Source organism: Ovis canadensis, chromosome 1 (assembly GCF_042477335.2).
Source record: "Ovis canadensis isolate MfBH-ARS-UI-01 breed Bighorn chromosome 1, ARS-UI_OviCan_v2, whole genome shotgun sequence".
In the NCBI taxonomy this organism is placed as follows: Eukaryota; Metazoa; Chordata; class Mammalia; order Artiodactyla; family Bovidae; genus Ovis; species Ovis canadensis.
The window spans coordinates 52,953,048-52,975,078 of NC_091245.1; the positions used below are offsets into that span (position 1 = coordinate 52,953,048).

The 22,031-nt window shown below is 38.1% G+C and overlaps 1 protein-coding gene across 1 annotated transcript in view; it reads left to right on the plus strand.

The window, feature by feature from the left end:
- Positions 1-16,765, plus strand: part of MSH4 (mutS homolog 4) — an 86,721-nt gene extending 69,956 nt beyond the window's left edge. Inside the window, exons 18-20 of the mRNA XM_069594877.1 lie at positions 2,974-3,148; positions 11,052-11,140; positions 14,115-16,765. Coding sequence (XP_069450978.1) covers positions 2,974-3,148; positions 11,052-11,140; positions 14,115-14,294 — 444 coding nt within the window. The 3' untranslated portion in view covers positions 14,295-16,765. The remainder of the gene's footprint in view (positions 1-2,973; positions 3,149-11,051; positions 11,141-14,114) is intronic.
- The last annotated feature ends 5,266 nt before the right edge of the window (positions 16,766-22,031 follow it).

Below are 22,031 nucleotides of genomic sequence, written 5' to 3' on the forward strand. Positions count from 1 at the left end.
GATGAGTGCAATTGTGCAGTATTTTGAGCATTCTTTGGCATTGCCTTTCTTTGAAATTGGAATGAAAAGTGACCTTTTCCAGTCCTGTGGCCACTGCTGAGTTTTCCAAATTTGCTGGCATATTGAGTGCAGCACTTTCACATCATCTTTCAGGATTTGAAATAGCTCAACTGGAATTCCCTCACCTCCACTAGCTTTGTTCGTAGTGGTGCTTTCTAAGGACCACTTGATTTCACGTTCCAGGATATCTGGCTCTAGGTGAGTGATCACACCATCGTGATTATCTTGGTCATGAAGATCTTTTTTGGTACAGTTCTTCTGTGTATTCTTTAGAGTAGGCAACAAAGTCAAGGTAATAAAGCCAGAGGGTCTGATTAAACAGCCCACAATGCTACTTTCCAAAGGGCTGTTGCAGTTTATAATGTTATCAGCAATGATGAGGGAACCAAATTTACTGTCTTACTAAAAAAAGATATTTTAGTATATATGATGATACCTCACAATTTCTTTAATTTGTGTGTATCTGATTAATAGTATGGGCCTCCCAGGTGGCACAGTGGTAAAGAATCCACCTGCCAATGCAAGAGACACAAGAGATGTGGGTTTGATCCCTGGGTCGGGAAGATCCTCTGGAATAGGAAAGGGCAACCCACACCAGTATTGTTGCTTGGAAAATTCCATGAACAGAGGAGCCTGGAGGGCTACAGTCCCTGGGGTCACAAAGAGTTGGACACGATTGAGCAGCTGAGTATGGGGGCATAAAATTTGAGGACATAATAGTTATTATGAACATCATCTCTAGCTTCTAAATAGTTTACTGGGATATTTTCTTGGGACTAGCCTGGTTTTCTAGTGGTTAAGAATCTGACTGCCAGTGCAGGGAGCATGGGTTCGATCCCTGGTCTGGGGAGATTCACATGCTGCAAGATGACTAAGCCCGTGCACTGCACCTCCTGAGCGTATGCACACTAGAGCCCGTACTCCGAAACAAGAGCAGCCACTGCGATGAGAAGCCTATGCACAGCAACTAGAGAGTAGCCCCCACTCACCATAACTAGAGAAAGCCCACAGGCAGCAGTGAAGACCCAGCACAGCCAAAAATAAATTTCTAAGAAAAAGTTTTCTTGTTGCTTTACAAATTTTGCTTGTTTTATACCCCCTTTGATTTGTTTAATAGTTGAGATTTATTACATATTTTTCTGTCATATACAAAATCATTCCTCCCCTTGCTAACTCTTTCCATAACTGATAGTCATTTGCCAGTGAAATATTTTCTTTTTAATGTTCTACTATTTAATTTTTCCACTAATCATTTATTTCATTTCTCACTGACACAATTTGTCATATCTGCTTCAGTAACTCTGAACACAGGACAGGAAGCCACTGTGCTGGTCTTAAGTCACTTGAACCATCTCCATCAAAATCACCTAAAGTGCTTAGGGAAACTGCAGTTTCCTGGGGCTCTAAATTACAGTTACTGATTGGGAATGTGAGGAGGATAAGCATCAATAATTTGCATCTTTAACAAGCTCCCCAGGATTATTACTAAACTTGAAGAATCATTGTACTAAGCAGTGTTCTCAACCTTTTTCCCCCCGTATAAGTACCTAACCCTAACAACGCAAATATAAAAGTAAAAACCTATGCAGTTTCAAATACCTAAGATAATCCACTGATTTCACTTTCCCTAAACTGCTTATATGGGAGGAATCTACTTTTAAAGTAAAAATTTTTTTTTTTAATTTTTATTTTTTTTAATTTTAGTTTTTTATTTTTTAAATTTTAAAATCTTTAATTCTTACATGCATTCCCAAACATGAACCCCCCTCCCACCTCCCTCCCCATAACAACTTTCTGGGTCATCCCCATGCACCAGCCCCAAGCATGCTGCATCCTGCGTCAGACATAGACTGGCGATTCAATTCACATGATAGTATACATGTTAGAATGTCATTCTCCCAAATCATCCCACCCTCTCCCTCTCCCTCTGAGTCCAAAAGTCCGTTATACACATCTGTGTCTCTTTCCCTGTCTTGCATACAGGGTCGTCATTGCCATCTTCCTAAATTCCATATATATGTGTTAGTATACTGTATTGGTGTTTTTCTTTCTGGCTTACTTCACTCTGTATAATCGGCTCCAGTTTCATCCATCTCATCAGAACTGATTCAAATGAATTCTTTTTAACGGCTGAGTAATACTCCATTGTGTATATGTACCACAGCTTTCTTATCCATTCATCTGCTGATGGACATCTAGGTTGTTTCCATGTCCTGGCTATTATAAACAGTGCTGCAATGAACATTGGGGTACATGTGTCTCTTTCAATTCTGGTTTCCTCGGTGTGTATGCCCAGCAGTGGGATTGCTGGGTCATAAGGTAGTTCTATTTGCAATTTTTTAAGGAATCTCCACACCGTTCTCCATAGTGGCTGTACTAGTTTGCATTCCCACCAACAGTGTAGGAGGGTTCCCTTTTCTCCACACCCTCTCCAGCATTTATTGCTTGCAGATTTTTGGATCGCAGCCATTCTGACTGGTGTGAAGTGGTACCTCATTGTGGTTTTGATTTGCATTTCTCTAATAATGAGTGATGTTGAGCATCTTTTCATGTGTTTGTTGTTATGATTTTTTTTGTGGGTAACTTCTCTGATAAATGATTACCTCAGTTAATAGTTATATTTCTGGTAAACTTCATCCTTTCAGTATCTTCAGATTCTTTCTTTTAGGATTTTTGCATTTGTTCTCTTCCATAATGTAACATACATGTGTTTGTGTAAACATAATAAATGTTTCCCTCATTGAATATAAAATTTCAAAACATTTTAAGATGAGTTGACCATGTTAGCCTCAAAGTTTACCAGTTTCATTACATTTCTGTGAAGCTACTTAATAAGTTAAAATAAATTTTATGTTTAAATAGTTAAAAATTTCTAGTGCATTTAAAAATATTGATATTTATTATATGTTCTAGGCATTTACACTGTTTGCTACACATTTCCTGGAACTGTGCCAAATAGACGGTCTATATCCTAATGTAGAAAACATGCATTTTGAAGTTCAACATGTAAAGAACACTTCAAGAAATAAAGAAGCAATCTTGTATACCTACAAACTTTCTAAGGGACTTACAGAAGAAAAAAATTATGGTATGCATATAGAAATTTTATATATATATATACTATATATATGTGTGTGTGTATAAATGTGTGTTTATGCTGAAATACCGTATATTCTTAAAAGATAAACTTTCTTTCCTGTTTATTTGACTATCAGTCTAAGCAATTTTATCTTTCATTCTTTTGAATGTGTCTCTGCTCTAAGACTGTATTTTTTATGTCAAATTCACATTTTTATGTATTAAGCTTGTTTCAAAAACATATTAACAGTAACCATGTAGAATTATAATACATGGGAGCCCGAGAAGTATGTTTCTACACTTAGGAAAATGTAATCTAGTTATACTTGAAAGTTATATACTGAATTGGAAATTATATATTTCTTAGACGCTCTTTTAGTAACAAGGTCCTTCCTCTGTTTTCTTCAAATTTGGAGAACTTGGTAATTAAATCTTAAGTCTTAAAATGGAATGTGTTACCAAGTTATGTGTGTTTATAAAATTGGTTAGATACTTTCTGTCTAAATCATTATGATACATGTAAAGTTGACAGATTCAGGGTATTTTCAATTGACTTTTACCTTGTTGTTCAGTCGCTCGGTCATGTCTGACTCTTCATGACCTATGGACTGCAGCACACCTGGCTTCCCTGTCCTTCACCATCTCCTGGAGCTTGCTCAAACTCATGTCCACTGAGTTGGTGATGCCATCCAACCATCTCGTCCGCTATCATCTGCTTCTCCTCCTGCCTTCAGTCTTTCCCAGCATCAGGGTCTTTTCTAGTGAGCTGGCTCTTCTCATCAGATGGCCAAAGTATTGGAGCTTCAGCTTCAGCATTAGTCCTTCCAATGAATATTCAAGATGGATTTTATTTAGGATTGACCGGTTTGATATCGTTGCAGTCCAGGGGACTATCAGGAGTCTTCCAACGCCACAGTTCAAAAATATTAATTCTTCGGTGCTCAGCCTTCGTTATGGTCCAACTCTCACATCCATACATGACTACTGAAAAACCATAGCTTTGACTATACAGACCTTTGTTGGCAAAATAATGTTTCTGCTTTTTAACATGCTGTCTAGGTTTGTCATAGCTTTTCTTCCAAGGAGCAAGTGTATTTTAATTTCATGGTTTCTGTCCCCATCTGCAGTGATTTTGGAGCCCAAGAAAATAAAGTCTCTCACTGTTCCCATTATTTCCCCATCTATTTGCCAAGAAGTGATGGGACCAGATGCCATGATCTTCGTTTCCTGAATGTTGAGTTTTAAGCCAGCTTTTCACTCTCCTCTTTCTCCTTCATCATGAGGATCTTTAGTTCCTCTTAGTATTATTCCACTAGGGTGTGTCATCTGCATATCTGAGGTTATTGCTATTTCTTCTGGCAATCTTGATTCCAGCTTGTGCTTCATCCAGCCCAGCATTTCACATGATTTACTCTGCATGTAAGTTAAATAAGCAGGGAGACAATATACAGCCTTGATGTACTCCTTTCCCAATTTGGAACCAGTCCATTGTTCCATGTCTGGTTCTAGCTGTTGCTTCTTGATCTGCATGCACATTTCTCAGGAGGCATGTAGGGTGGTCTGGTATTCCCATATCTTTCAGAATTTTTCACTGTTTGTTGTGATCCACACAAAGACTTTAGCTGGGTCAGTGAAGCAGAAGTGGATGTTTTGTGGAATTCGCTTGCTTTTTCTATGATCCAGTGGATGTTGGCAATTTGATCTTTGGTTCCTCTGCCTTTTCTAAATCCAACTTGAACATCTGGAAGTTCTTGGTTTATGTACTGTTGAAACCTTGGAGAATTTTGAGCATTACTTTGCTAGCATGTGAGATGAATGCAATTGTGTTGTAGTTTGAACATTCTTTGGCACTGCCCTTCTTTGGAATTGGAAAGAAAACTGACCTTTTCCAGTCCTGTGGCCACTGCTGAGTTTTCCAAATTTGCTGGCATATTGAGTGCAGCACTTTCAAATCGTCATCTTTTAGGATTTGAATAGCTCAGCTGGAATTCCATCACCTCCACTAGCATTGTTCATAGTGATGCTTCCTAAGGCCCACTTGGCTTCGCACCCCAACATGCTTCCTCTAGGTGAGTGATCACACCATTGTGGTTATCTGGGTCATTAAGTTGTTTTTTGTGTAATTTTTATGTATTTTTGCCACCTCTTCTTAATATCTTCTGCTTCTGTTAGGTCCATACCATTTCTGTCCTTTATTGCGCCTATCTTTGCACGAAATGCACCCTTGGTATCTCTCATTTTCTTGAAGAGATCTCTAGTCTTTGCCATTCTGTTGTTTTCCTCTATTTCTTTGCCTTGATCACTGAGGAAGGCTTTCTTACCTCTCCTTGCTATTCTTTGGAACTCTGCATTCAGATGGGTATATCTTTCCTTTCCTCCTTTGCGTTTCAATTCTTTTTTTTCTCAGCTATTTGTAAGACATCCTCAGACAACCATTTTGCCTTTTAGCATTTCTTTTTCTTAGGAATGGTTTTGATCACCGCCTCCAGTATAATGTTGTTCAGGCACTCTGTCTATCAGATCTAATCCCTTGAATCTGTTTGTCACTTCCACTGTATGATTTTAATGGATTTGATTTAGGTCATATTCGAATAGCCTAGTAATTTTGCAATAAAGAATTCATGATCTGAGCCACAGTCAACTCCCGGTCTTGTTTTTGCTAACTGTATGGAGCTTCTCCATCTTCAGCGACAAAGAATATAATCAGTCTGATTTTGGTATTGACCATCTGATTTTCATGTGTAGAGTCATCTCTTGTTTTATTGGAAGAGGATGTTTGCTATGACCAGTGCTTTGTCTCAGCAAAACTCTGTTAGCCTTTGCCCTGCTTCATTATGTACTCCAAAGCCAAACTTGCCTGTTACCCAGGTATCTCTTGACTTCATACTTTGGCATTCTAGTCCCCTGTAATGAAAAGGACATCTTTTTGGGGTGTTAGTTCTAGAAGGTCTTGTAGGGCTTCATAGAACTACTCAACTTCAGCTTCTTTGGCATTAGTGGTTGGGGCAAAGACTTGGATTACTGTGATATTGAATGGTTTGCCTTGGAAATGAAGAGATCATTCTGTCATTTTTAAGATTGCACCCTAGTACTGCATTTTGGACTCTTGTTGACTATGAGGGCTACTCTATTTCTTCTAAGGGATTCTTCACTACAGTAGTAGATGTAATGGTCATCTGAATTAAATTCACTCATTCCAGTTCATTTTAGTTCACTGATTGCTAAAATGTCTATGTTCACTCTTGCCAGCTCCTGTTTGACCACTTCCAATTTACCTGGAAACACAGACCTAACATTCCAGATTCCTAAGCAATATTGTTTCTTTACAGCATTAGACTTACTTTCACCACTAGACACACCCACAACTGGGTGTTGTTTCTGTTTTCACTCTTTATTCCTTCTGGAGCTATTTCTCACTCTTCTCCAGTACCATATTGGGCCCTACTAACCTGGAGAGTTCATCTTTCAGTGTCATATATTTGCCTTTTCATACTGTTCATGAGGTTTCAAGGCAAGAACGCTTAAATGGTTTGCCGTTCCCTTCTCCAGTGGACCACATTTTATCAGAACTCCCCAGCATGACCTGTCTGTCTTGAGTGGTTCTACATGGCATGGCTCATAGTTTCATTGAGTTAGACAAGTCTGTGATCCATGTGACCAGTTTGGTTAGTTTCCTGTGATTGTGGTTTTCATTCTGTCTGCTCTCTTATGGATGAGGATAAGAGGTTTGTGGAAACTTCTGATGGGAGGGGCTCCCTGTGTGGAAAACTAGGTCTTGCTCTGATGGGTGGGATCATCCTCAGTACATCTTTAATCCAATTTTCTGCTGATGTGTGTGGCTGTGGTCCCTCCCTGTAGTTTGGCCTCAGGCCAAACTATTGCAGGAGTGATGGTGACCTCCTTCAAAGGACTTCAGTTCAGTTCAGTCGCTCAGTCGTGTCCAACTCTTTGCGACCCCATGAATCACAGTACACCAGTCCTCCCTGTCCATCACCAACTCCCGGAGTTCACTCCGATTTACGTTCATCAAGTCAGTGATGCCATCCAGCCATCTCATCCTCTGTCCTCCCCTTCTCCTCCAGCCTGCAATCGCTCCCAGCATCAGAGTCTTTTCCAATGAGTCAACTCTTCACATGAGGTGGCCAAAGTACTGGAGTTTCAGCTTTAGGATCATTCCTTCCAAAGAAATCCCAGGGCTGATCTCCTTCAGAATGGACTGGTTGGATCTCGTTGCAGTCCAAGGGACCCTCAAGAGTCTTCTCCAACACCACAGTTCAAAAGCATCAATTCTTCTTGATGAAGGCGCTCAGCCTTCTTCACAGTCCAACTCTCACATCCATACATGACCACTGGAAAAACCATAGCCTTGACTAGATGGAACTTAGTCGGCAAAGTAATGTCTCTGCTTTTGAATATACTATCTAGGTTGGTCATAACTTTTCTTCCAAGGAGTAAGCATCTTTTAATTTCATGGCTGCAGTCACCATCTGCAATGATTTTGGAGCCCAAAAAAATAAAGTCTGACACTGTTTCCACTGTTTCCCCATCTATTTGCCATGAAGTGATGGGACTGGATGCCATGATATTCGTTTTCTGAATGTTGAGTTTTGAGCCAACTTCTTCACTCTCCTCTTTCACTTTCATCAAGAGGCTTTTTAGTTCCTCTTTACTTTCTGCCGTAAGGGTGGTGTCATCTGCTTATCTGAGGTTATTGGTATTTCTCCTGGCAATCTTGATTCCAGCTTGTGCTTCTTCCAGTCCAGTGTTTCTCATGATGTACTCTGCATAAAAGTTAAATAAGCAGGGTGGCAGTATACAGCCGTGATGTACTCCTTTTCCTATTAGGAACCAGTCTGTTGTTCCATGTCCAGTTCTAACTGTTGCTTCCTGACCTGCATATAGGTTTCTCAAGAGGCAGATCAGGTGGTCTGGGATTCCCATCTCTTGAAAAATTTTCCACAGTTTATTGTGATCCACACAGTCAAAGGCTTTGGCATAGTCAATAAAGCAGAAATAGATGTTTTTCTAGAACTCTCTTGCTTTTTCCATGATCCAGCGGATGTTGGCAATTTGATCTCTGGTTCCTCTGCCTTTTATAAAACTAGCTTAAACATCTGGAAGTTTGTGTTTCACGTATTGCTGAAGCCTGGCTTGGAGAATTTTCAGCATTACTTTACTAGCATGTGAGATGAGTGCAATTGTGTGGTAGTTGGAGCATTCTTTGGCATTGCCTTTCTTTGCGATTGGAATGAAAAGTGACCTTTTCCAGTCCTGTGGCCACTGCTGAGTTTTCCAAATTTGCTGGCATATTGAGTACAGCACTTTCACAGCATCATCTTTCAGGATTTGAAATAGCTCAACTGAATCAATAACTCAGAGGACTTAGCCCACTACAGTGCAGCTCCCAGGACTGTTGTGGTCAGTGCCCCTGACCCTTGGCAGGCCACTGTCGACCCATGCCTCCATTGGAGACTTCTGGACACTCACAAGCAAGTCTGGTTCAGCCTCTTGCAGGGTCACTGCTCCTGTCTTCTAGGTACTGGTGCACACAAGGTTTTGTTGTGCCCTCGAAGAATCTCTTTCCCCAGTCCTTTGAAAGTTTTGTTATCAAATCCCTTCAAAGTCAAATCCCCTTGGGGTTCTCAGGCCCTTTGCCAGGTTCCCAGGTTGGGAAATCTGTTGTGGGCCCTAGAACTGCAACAGTACAAGAACTTCTTTGGTATAGTCTAAATCTAAGATAGTGACAGAATACATCATGAGAAATGCTGGGCTGGATGAAGCACAAGCTGGAATCAAGATTGCCAGGAGAAATAGCAAGAACCTCAGATATGCAGATGACACCACCCTTATGGCAGAAAGTCTAGAACTAAAGAGCCTGTTGATGAAAGTGAAAGAGGAGAGGGAAAAAGTTGGTTTAAAGCTCAACATTTAGAAAATGAAGATCATGGCATCGGTCCCATCACTTCATGGCAAATAGATGAGGAAACAGTAGAAACAGTGGCTCACTTTATTTTTGGGGGCTCCAAATGACTGCAGATGGTGATTGCAGCCACGAAATTGGAAGACACTTACTCCTTGGAAGGAAAGTTATGGCCAACCTAGACAGCATATTAAAAAGCAGAGACATTACTTTGTCAACAAAGGTCCATCTAGGCAAGGCTATAGTTTTTCCAGTAGTCATATAAGGATGTGAGAGTTGGACTATAAAGAAAGCTGAGCACCGAAAAACTGGTGCTTTTGAACTGTGGCATTGAAGAAGACTCTTGAGAGTCCCTTGGACTGCAAGGAGATCCAACCAGTCTATCCTAAAGGAGATCAGTCCTGGTTGTTCATTGGAAGGACTGATGTTGAAGCTGAAACTCCAGTACTTTGGCCACCTGATGTGAAGAGCTGACTTATTTGAAAAGACCCTTATGCTGGGAAAGATTGAGGGCAGGAGGAGAAGGGGACAACAGAGGATGAGATGGTTGGATGGCATCACCGACTCAGTGGACATGCGTTTGGGTAGGCTCCGGGAGTTTGTGATGGACAGGAAGGCCTGGTGTGCTGCAGTTCATGGGGTCACAAAGAGTTGGACATGACTGAGCGACTGAACTGAGCTGAACTGAAGACAGTGTCGTGGAAAGTGCACTCATCTTTTCCTGCAAGAACACCAAAATTGCAACTAGTTGCTGAACAACCATCTGTAGGAGAATGTTGGATCCTACCAAAAAAACATGTCCTGTGTCCAAGGGCAAAGTAAAAGCTCCAACAAGATGATAGGAGGGACACAATCATGTTTTAAAATCAAATCTCAGACTCGCCAGAGAGACTCGGAGGGAGCGAACAAACCTTGTATGCACCAGAACCCAGGGAAAGGAGCAGCAACCTCCACAAGAAACTGTGCCAGATCTGCTTTTTGAGTGTTTGAGTGTCTCCTGTGGAAGAATAGGACAGAAGTGATCTGCCACAGGGACAAGGGCTCTGGCTACAGCAGACCTGGGAGGCATGGCATACGGCATAAGTCCTCTTGGAGAAAGTTGCCATTAACCCCACTATAGAGCCGCCATGCAGATGACCTACAAACTGGACTTTCACAAATAATTTTCCCAAAATTATTTTAGCTATGACTGTTCTTTGTGAGAGTAAAAAAATCATCTTTGTTTTGCTATTTGAAATGGGAAAATCGAATGTATAACTTAATTTGTATCAGATGTTTAATCTTTATAAGCCTCAGCCTCATCTATTAAATGGTGATATGTGTGGATTTGTGAGGATTAAATGAATGATCAAATATGAACTGTCTAGCACAGTGCCTAGCAGTTAGTAACTTCTAAATAAGTGTTGATGTTGCTTCTGTTGCCTCTAAAGCAATAAACTATTAGCATAAAATAGAAAATCTATGAGACACTGATACAATAAAAATCTAAGAGCATGAGAATATTACTGATATTTGAATTTCCATGGAGTAGTCACCTATCGTTATGACTTCTGAGAAATCCCTCTCTCATTAATCTACTAAATATATGAATACTTAGCTGTAAGCTTATCTGTGACTACACTTTCTTCTATCCTGCAAAACCCATTATGTCCTTCGAGTTATAAACCAACTGAATTTGTAGCTGGAATTTCAGTGTTATTACTATTATCTGATTTTCTAATTACCCTTTTCCTTTCCCTTTCATATTTTCTGTCTCAGAGGTATCTTGAGAAGTAATTGATATTCTAATTTGTCTTACATGTCTTAGCAAGTAATTAAATCTAATAATTGGCAAGTTGTCACCCAGAACTTGGAAGAACATAATTTTAAGAAGTAGTTCATAAATGCCTAAGAAAGGAAGTTTAAATCTGTGAAGAAAAGATTAATACTGATTAACACAAACATAGCAATACTACAAGTAATAATATTGAAGTCCCATTGTTTATAATTTTAGGATTAAAAGCTGCAGAGGTATCATCACTCCCACCGTCAATTGTCTTGGATGCCAAAGACATCACAACTCGAATTACCAGACAGATTTTGGTAAGGAAAGTTTAGCAATAAGAATTATTTTTCAAATTAAGAAAATACTTTTAGTGTACATGTTTATTATGGTCTTCGATCTAAATATATAATAAGTAATAATTAAAACATTTAAAACAAAAACCTATTTCCTAAATAAACAAAATCCTTTTTACTTCTCAAGACTTTTTTGGTTTGATGTATTATAACTGTCCCTAGAAAATCTACTAATAAAATAGGAGACAAAAGTTAAACAGTTCAGTTCATCTGATACTTACTGCTACACTGACTTTATGATAAGAAAAGAAATCTCCTTAAATAAGTATTAAAAATAAAAATCATGGTACTCCTCTGGTGATCCAATGGTTAAGGCTCCACGCTCCTGATGTAGGAGCCTGGGCTCGATCCCTAGTCAGGGAACTAGATCCCAACAGGCCACAGTAAAGATTCCATATGCTGCAATTAAGATTTGGAACAGCCAAAAAAAAAGAAAGAAACACTATGCACAACATTTCACATCTTTTAAAATAGTTTTCAAAGCTCTTGTATCCATTATCATATATAAGCCTAACTCTTCATGAAGTAGTTAGGTTTAATTAAAGATAAATAATAAAGTTTTCATTTTTACTTACGTTTTTATAGCTGAGGTTCACAGAGATTAAGTGATTTGCTAGGAAGCAGTAGACCCAACACTGAATTTACATCTGGTAACTGAAAATTTGAAATCTTTTTTTTTTTTGCATTGGGTTGTTTTATATTGTTTTAAGAATCCATCCTATTCAGTAAACTAAACTAGGTGCAGTATAAATTTTCTTCAGTATTAATCTTTCTTTTATCTTTTGCTCTTTCTTAACCTGCCTTCAGTTGTTTTTTTTTTTTTTAACATCCATCAGTCTTTTGACCTTAACTGCTTTTATGACTTTACTTGCCTATTTAGTTATTCCATTGCAGTTTTTCACCAGTGATTTTGGCAGTGGTCCAGTTCTGAAGAGCCTCTTATTACCTAGTTCTTCAGAATTCCTCTTGCCAAATTCCAATTATGGGCAACCTCTCCAGTAGTCTTCCAGTTTTTAGATTTCCTGATGCTGCTCAAAATATATTCAAGACAGGCTAATTTTATCCACTGCAAATTAATATAACTTCTCTTTAGCTGAATATTTTACTGAGTAATTCCCATTCTTCTACCTCTTTGGTGATTGCTCCTTTGCCTTCTTCACTGGTGCTTTCTAAGAATTCCTAAGATTTTACCATTTCTTTGTTTAGAATTCTACACTGTTGGTGATTCTCATCCTTTCCTCAGCCTCCATTTTCACTTCTTTTTGATTCAAACTGTATATTTTTCTCCATATTTCTTAAAACCTTAACTTATATTTTCTCTTCAGTAGGTCCAAAATTAAATTTCTCATCTTTTGAAAAACCTTTTCTTCTCTTCATTTTCGTATCTCTCATGGATGCTTAAGAGTCTATGAATTCTTCTTCTTAAGTACATGTCATTAGGACTATGCAGTAGGTTCCCTCCCTTTTCTACATTTCTGCCACATTGAGTTACTTGTCATTTCATCATTTTGACCTGATTGTGTACCACATTTTCTAACGTGTTTGCTCTCTCTGTTTTCTCCATCTGGAATATCTTTCCTTCTAGGCTCTTCTATCCATCAAGATTCATTTTAAATGGGGCTTCCCTGGTGGCCCAGACAGTAAAAAGCTGCCTGCAATGTAGGAGACCTGGATTCGATCTCTGGGTTGGAAAGATCCCCTAGAGAGAGGAATGGCTACCCATACTCCATCCTATTGAAGCCTTTCTTGACCCAAGATGGAAGTGAACTTTCTTTCCTATGAACATTTTTGTATCTCCCTTATGGAACTTTTCATGACTAATCAATTGCTTGTAAACGTGTATGTTTCACTGTAAGACTGAGCTTTTTGAGTTCCATTGTCATGTCAGGAGACATTTTTGTATCCCCTATAGTCATAAATACAGTTTATGGGGTCTTGAAAATAGATAATAATAGCTATAATTGTTGTTTAAATGGTAAATGGATAGTTGATCAGTCAGTATATCAAATAGATGGATGAATCAATGTTCTATCTCATGGAGTTGTATGCAGTTTTTCTATAGTGACAGTAAGGAGAGAATTCCTGGCTATTGAGAAGGAGTTGAAAGGATTGTATTCCATTCCCTTAGAGAATGGAAACTAAGTCTTTACATAAAAAGTTAAGATTGAAAAAATACTGATTCCTCGATCTAGCTCAGGCAAAAAAGTGAATGAAGAATTTTCTAGTCGTACTCCCAACCCTGAAGGGAGGTATTCAAGAACTGAATATCCAAAGGTCCTCCAAAGTATTAGAAGAGTCCTATTTTAAGCATTATTTCTTGGGTATCCTTAAGTATAATTTGTTAAGAATTAAGGCATAATTTTAACTAGCTATTTGTGTTGCTTATTTTAAAAATGTAATTTATCCCTAAAGTAGTATTTTCTTTTAGACTCTAGCAATTTCTATTTTTGAACTCTCTTGAGGGACATTTTACTGATGACCCATTCTATCCACCAGTTTATCTGCTGGGAAATTAAAGTAGGAGATAGCAGAGCAGTACTCTGAGTGACATTTAAAATTATGAACACTGCATAGTAATGAGCAGAATGTTATTTTCCCATAACTTTTCAATGATAAAGTGTTTGTAGGACATAATTCTGGTGGATTTTCTATTACGTTTTGGTGTTGTATTGAGAAACTTGAAACATTTCGCAGATTTTTTTCATTGAAAAATGGTTTTCAAGGATTAGGATCTGTCATAAAGTAGTAAGTACTCATGAGAAATTTTATTCTCCAAAATAATATTTATTTTTTCTGGTATATTATTCTCTAGTTGGATGGGACTGACTTATCCAAAAAATTGGTTAACCATTGAATTCTTATTTCTATGAAAGGAGATAGAATATTGCCAAAATAAGAATCATATTTTAATTTTTATCTGTATATTTTTCAATAACAGCAAAACCAAAGGAGTACACCTGAGATGGAAAGACAGAGAGCTGTGTACCATCTAGCTACTAGACTTGTTCAAACTGCTCGAAACTCTCAATTGGATCCAGACAGTTTACGAACATATTTAAGTAATCTCAAAAAGAAGTATGAAGCAGATTTTCAAGATTCAGGAAAGACTGAAGAATAGTAACAATTCACATCTTATACTAATGAAATAATATATTAATATGAGGAACCTAGAATTCATTTTTCCTGTGAGCAAAATAAAATATTTGCTAAATTTTATATTTTAATTGAAAATTACATTGTATTAACATCAGCATTATCATCTATATATTCTGTATAAGAAGATGTTTGTTATATAACTTAAGAAAGAAATGAGAACTATTTAAAGAACTGATTTTTATGTAAGAAAAAATCTAATGTGACACTTTTCTCATTTATGAAACTTCATGTTACAAGTTATGGTTTCACATGTTATCGTATATAGTTTAGCTAAAAGCAATCTTTCTTTGTGGGCCTGGAAACTTAGGTGAGGTTTTCTTTTACACTCTTATTTGGAACCAATATTTCTTTTACATTCTTATTATGAGTCAATAATTTCTTAATTAGTGCCATCAAATTCCAACAGTGGATACATCTGAAGTTTGTTAGAATACAATTGAGTATTCATTTTGGCATTCAGTATAGTTCTAAAGGTTGAAATTCATCAAATAGGTATTTCGTAGTGCAGAGAGTGTTTCTGGAAGGAGTAATTACCTAATAGCCAGGTGTTCTGTTTTCTACTTGCCAACCCCTTTTCTTTTCCAAATTTTCATTTTTGACCATCTTTTTTAGGTGAGTAACCAAGGCAGCAGAAAGATAATATTGATATGTTTGCCTTAATTGTTGATTCACAAGGAAACATTATGTAGAATTGTTTTTGCACAGGCATGTGGCTCACACCACCTTTTAGAGTTTACCCAAAGTTTATTCTATAAATGGACAAAAGAAAATGGAAGACTGTCAGTTGTTTGATAACTGCAAAGAGCTTCTCAAACACCTTATTTCTGCAGTTTCATCTCAGTAAAAGACTTAGTCACATAATCTCAACCCAAACGCCTAACATGGGGAAATTATTAAATAATTTTAAAGTATTTTTGTTAATATATGCATATTTTATTTTACAAAATGTAATAATTTTGACTTTATTAAACTCTTAGTATTCTAAGTACATATTAGTAGCCAGGTATACTGAAAAGTTATAATCTGAATGACACGCATTCTTTTAAAAATAAAAATTACTGTAAATTAGTGTTACTAGTTACATTAGATATATGTTAAATGTCCTATTAGACTACTTATATTTCCTATAATCATGTTTTATAAATAGAGCTCCACAGTATTTGAACTTGACTATTAGCCACATTTTAATTCACAGCCTTTGAGATGAATTCTATTTTGTGTGGTCATTCGTAAAAGCAGGTAGATAATTTAGACTTGTGGCAAGTTTCTAGGAGGCATTGAGGAGCTAAAGGGCATCATATACTGTGTAGGAGGGCAGGGAAGAAAAGGAGGAAGCAATAAAAAAGTCAGAAGGGGAGCAGGGCTGTGGAAGAAAAGGCAACAGAGACAAGTGCAAACTACTAAATATGCTAGATATCATTTCCTCAGATGTTATTAGCTTCCCTTTACATTTAATGCCAAATTAAATTCCACCAGACTTTTAAGAAATTGTTCATCATTTAGAGCTTTTGATGCGAAAACTGTAGCCAACTGATTAATCCCTTTTATTTTAGATTTGAAGTACTGAAATAAAAATGGATTTATATCTTCTTAAAATTAAATTGCTTGTTCTTCAATCATTTTGTGTGTAGCAGAAGCACATGAAAAAGCAAGTCAGATGAAGATAGAATTATTAAGTCATGGTGCTATAGGACAGAGGTGAAAGGTAGGGAGACGATCCATTCTGTAATTTTCAGGTCTATTTGCTCTCCTCTTTAGTACCTCTTCGCCTTTGTCTGTCTCTAGAATTATAGATCATTATCTCATAATCCAATCTTTTAAGATAAATATTCAAAATGTTGTAACAAACTCCTTGATAATCTACCTCAAAGCCATTCTTTTTGTCTGCTCCACCTTTCTCCTCACATGAATTAATCTATCTCAAGTCGAGGGCTAAGGTACATGAGAGTAGAGGAAAAAGGCAGCTAACCTTCATGCCTGGGAAGTAATATATATATTTGTTTATTTTAAAATTTACATCCAGTAAAGTTAAATTTTTAAGTCTATAATTTAATGAATTTTGGCACATTTATGGATTTGTGGAACCACTACCACTGCCACAATCAAGATGCAGAACAGTTCAGTCACTACCAGATGATTCCCTCAGTACTAGCCCTTTGTGGCCAAATTCTTCCCTGACCTCTGTCTTCACTGGGAATGGTTAAGGATTTCCTCCCTATAATTTTGTTTTTATCAATCAGGTAGCATGTGACCTTTGGAGACTGGCTTCTTTTACTGAGCATCATGTACTTTAGAATTTATCCATTGCTAGCTGGTATTCCATTGTTTATATTGAATATGTACCATGGTTTATTCACTCACTCACTGAAGGACATTTAGGCATTTTGTTTTTGATGATTACAAATAAAGCTGTTATGAACATTTGGATAGAGATTTGTGTGTGTGTGTGTGTGTGTGTGTGTGTGTGTTTTGAAAATAAAATATTTATTTTTATTGTAAATCACTTGTTTACAAAACAGAAACAGGTTCGCTTATTAAAATTTACTGAAGATCCCCTGGAGAAGGAAATGGTAACCCACTCCAGTATTCTTGCCTGGAGAATCCCATGGACAGAGAAGCCTGATAGGCTACAGTCCATGGGGTCACAAAGAGTTGGACACGACTGACTGACTTCACTATCACTAATTTAGTGGACTGGCTCTGTCATATTGTAAGTATATATTAAACTTCAAGAGAAGCTGCTAAACTCTTTCCGAGAGGGTTTATACCATTTTGCGTTCTTGTCAGCCATGTGTGAGAGGTTCAATTGTCACACATGTTCTTTAGCACTTGTCAGTTTTAAAAAAAATATTAGCCATTCTAATAGATGTGTAATGAGTAATGCATTTAAGATATTTTAAAGTTATTCTAATCATTCTTTCACAAGCGGTGATTTTTAAAACTCTTTTTTCCAAAATTATTTTTTACCTGCTTTTTAGTTTAACCTCTCTGGGTAACACAGTAAATGTTTCCCTTCAAGCGAAAGTTTCAGAGTAAGTCTTACTGTAAAAAGAAAAAAAAAACTGCTGAAAAATCTAGTTCAATAATATTTACTATGGAACAGACAACGTGTTGTGTGCTAGGTGCACAAAAGATGTCTGACCTTGAGGTAGACTTCAGGAGTAGTTAAGAGGAAAAAAGCACACGTAGAAGGGTTGGAATACCATGTGATAAGTACAATAGTAGAGGAAAATAAGAAGGTTAATAGCACCAAAAAATGTTTGCAATTTGTGGCTCCAGGGAGTTTAAGGGTAGTAAAATATGTCAAGTGCTCAGGAACAGAGAGCACTTTAGTTAAGGATCACCATGTGTAAAAGCAAAAAGATGTGACACCAGAAGCAGTTTGGTTTATCTGGGGGATAGAGTGTATATGAGAGTGGCAAAAGGTTGAAGAAGGTGCTTTATATAGTTTCTCCTTTAGATAACAAAAGAGTTTGCTGGAGAGTAGAAGAGGATGGTGGTAGTAGAGGAATAACATGATCAGATTTTTCTTTTGAAAGATCGTCTGGGTGATAGCATAAATGATTTGGAGATGTGTGGTTGAAACCAAACAGATGAGATAGTTTAAGAAACTTTTAAATAGTGCAGAAGAGAATTGATGATTGAGAGTAGAAACAGTGAGAATGGAGTGAGAACAGGTGTGTTGTGTGTGTGACAGAATGGAGTGAGAACAGGTGTGTGTGACAGAATGGAGTGAGAATGGGGGGTGTGTGTCTAAAGGAGACAGAACAGTGAGAATGGAGTGAGAACAGGTGTGTTGTGTGTGTGACAGAATGGAGTGAGAACAGGTGTGTTGTGTGTGTGACAGAATGGAGTGAGAACAGGTGTGTGTGTGTGTAAAGAAGGAGAATGGAGATGGTGGAGTAGAGAAAACATTGATTTGAAAGATATTAAGGAGATTTTGTGCTGATTAACCAGATTAATGATTCATGACTTTTCTGATTTTTTAGTGAGGGAAAGGTGTTATTGGGTGAAGTGTCTGTTTGAAAAAGAAGCATTAAATCCTAACCCCTGCAACTCAGAATATGACTTTATTTGGAAATAGGATCATCTCAAATGTAGTTTGTTAAGATGAGATCATACTGGAGAAGGGTGGGCCCCTATATGACTGGTCCTTATAAGATTACTATGTGAAGACGGAGACGTGGAGCACACCATGTGAAGATAGGGGATTGCAGTGATACATCTACAAGCCAAGGAATCCCGAAGATTGCGGGGAAGCCAACAGCAATTAGGAATCGACAAGGGAGGATTCCCCTCAGGGCTCAGAGGGAGTGTGGTTCTACTAACACCTCAGTATGGACTTCTGGCTCCAGAACTAGGAGATAATAAATTGCTGTTGTTTTAAGCTATCTAGTTCGTGTACTTTGTTATGGCAGCCCTAGCAAATTAATACAGAAAGGAAGAGTCAAATATGATTCTAGGTGGTGATTCTATCACCCATGTTGAGAAATATACAAATAATAATTCCAGTAGAAAGACATTTCAGGGAATTCTCTTGTGGTCCAATGGTTGGTGCTCAACCCTCTGAATGCCAGGCTCTCAGATTAGATCCCTGGTTAAGGAACTAAAATTCTGCAAGCTGCATGGCCTGGCCAAAAAAGAAGAAAAAAAAAAGTGATTATTTTTTTACTTCATATTAATATGTATTTTCAACCAAAAAAATTAACTGTCTTATATGCTACTGGTAAAATTTTCAAATGTGAATATATTGTGTGTTGAACTTCCTGTATATTTATTTATGAGCTTAAAATATGTACAATCATAATTAAATGTAGTTTCAGTTCAGTTCAGTCACTCAGTCATGTCTTACTCTGCGACCCCATGAACTGCAGCACAACAGGCCTCCCTGTCTGTCACCAACTCCTGGAGTTTACCCAAACTCATGCCCATTGAGTTGGTGATGCTATCCAACTGTCTCACCCTCTGTCATCCCCTTCTCCACCTGCCCTCAGTCTTTCCCAGCATCAGGGTCTTTTCAATGAGTCACTCTTCACATCAGGTGGCCAAAGTATTGGAGTTTCAGCTTCAACATCAGTGCTTCCAATGGACAACCAGGACCGATCTCTTTTAGAATGGACTGGTTGGATCTGCTTGCAGTCCAAGGGACTCTCTCAAGAGTCTTCTCCAACACCACAGTTCAAAATAATTCTTTAGCGCTCAGCTTTCTTCACAGTCCAACTCTCACATCCATACATGACTACTGGAAAAACCATAGCCTTGACTAGACAGACTTGTTGACAAAATAATGTCTCTGCTTTTTAACACTTTCCTTCCAAGGAGTAAGTGTCTTTTAATTTCATGGCTGCAATCACCATCTGCAGTGATTTTGGAGCCCCCAAAAATAAAGTCAGCCACTGTTTCCACTGTTTCCCCATGTATTTGCCATGAAGTGATGAGACCGGTTGCCATGATCTTCGTTTTCTGAATATTGAGCTTTAAGCCAACTTTTTTCACTCTCCTCTTTCACTTTTATCAAGATGCTCTTTAGTTCTTCTTCACTTTCTGCCGTAAGGGTGGTGTCATCTGCATATCTGAGGTGATTGATATTTCTCCTGGCAATCTTGATTCCAGCTTGTGCTTGATCCAGCCCAGTGTTTCTCATAATGTACTCTGCATATAAGTTAAATAAGCAGGGTGACAATATACAGCCTTGACGTACTCCTTTTCCTATTTCAGTTCAGTTCAGTTGCCTAGTCGTGTCCAACTCTTTGTGACCCCATGAATCACAGCATGCCAGGCCTCCCTATCCATCACCAGCTGTGAAGAGATACCCCACGTCCAAGGTAAGAGAAACCCAAGTAAGACAGTAGTAGGTGTTGCGAGAGAGCATCAGAGGGCAGACACACTGAAACCATAATCACAGAAAACTAGCCAATCTGATCACATGGACCACAGCCTTGTCTAACTCAATGAAACTAAGCCATGCCCTGTGGGGCCAACCAAGACGGGCAGGTCATGGTGGAAAGGTCTCACAGAATGTGGTCCACTGGAGAAGGGAATGGCAAACCACTTCAGTATTCTTGTCTTAAGAACGCCATGAACAGTATGAAAAGGCAAAATGATAGGATACTGAAAGAGGAACTCCCCAGGTTGGTAGGTGCCCAATATGCTACTGGAGATCAGTGGAGAAATAACTCCAGAAAGAATGAAGGGATGGAGCCAGAGCAAAAACAATACCCAGTTGTGGATGTGACTGCTGATAGAAGCAAGGTCCGATGCTGTAAAGAGCAATATTGCATAGGAACATGAAATGTTAGGTCCATGAATCAAGGCAAGTTGGAAGTGGTCAAACAGGAGATGGCAAGAGTGAAAGTCAACGCTCTAGGAATCAGCGAACTAAAATGGACTGGAATGGGTGGGTGAATTTAATTCAGATAACCATTATATCTACTACTGTGGGCAAGAATCTCTTAGAAGAAATGGAGTAGCCATCATGGTCAACAAAAGAGTCCGAAATGCAGTACTTGGATGCAATCTCAAACACGATAGAATGATCTCTGTTCATTTCCAAGGGAAACCATTCAATATCACAGTAATCCAAGCCTGTGCCCCAACCAGTAACGCTGAAGAAGCTGAAGTTGAACTGTTTCGTGAAGACCTACAAGACCTTTTAGAACTAGCATCCAAAAAAGATGTCCTTTTCATTATATGGGACTGGAATGCAAAAGTAGAAAGTCAAGGAACACCTGGGGTAACAGGCAAATTTGGCCTTGAAGTATGGAATGAAGCAGGGCAAAGGCTAATAGAGTTTTCCTATTTGGAACCAGTCTGTTGTTTCATTTCCAGTTATATTGCTTCCTGACCTGCACACAGGTTTCTCAAGAGGCAGGTCAGGGGGTCCGGTATTCTCATCTCTTGAAGAATTTTCCATAGTTTATTGTGATCCATGCAGTCAAAGGCTTTGGCATAGTCAATAAAGCAGAAATAGATGTTTTTCTGGAACTCTCTTGCTTTTTCGATGATCCAGCCAATGTTGGCAATTTGATCTGGTTCCTCTCCCTTTTCTAAAACCAGCTTGAACATCTGGTAGTCCATGTGTTTATGTATAATAAATAAATAAGCATTTCTATAATTCAACCCTGTGATGCACTTAAAGGAATAAAAGTAAAAGGAGAGGAAAAGCGAGTGATCTCATTGTATTGTTACTTTGCTATTTCTATTCTCTTCTTAAGAAATTTAAACAATTGTTTTATCTTACTATAAAACTGAAATAATACCCTTTTCTTATGAACTGTCAAAATTTTGATAGTTCCCAGATTGCAGATAGACAGTGAGAATGGATACTGTCTGCCAGTATCTACTGAAATGATCTAAATGCAGTGATTAGGTGAGGAACAAATTCTCATTGCCAAGGACTGTGAAGCACCTAAGATTTTCAACTTACATGCAAACTAGCAGTTTAGTTTCCCGCAGTACCATGTTTGCTGTCAGAAGACAAAAGACTGGGTCAAAGGACTTTATTACTAGTGGTGAAGCATGAAGCATGAACTTTTTGTTTGTTTTGGTTCCACATACTCCCATCGTCAGATGTGTAATTGTCTGGGTAGATATGCACACAGTAGATTGGTGTTATAGCTGAAGAACCCCAAGCTTTCAAAACTCCAGTCCTTTAAAATGAGTTGTAAGCACACCTGCTTGACCATTTATTTCCCCAGAG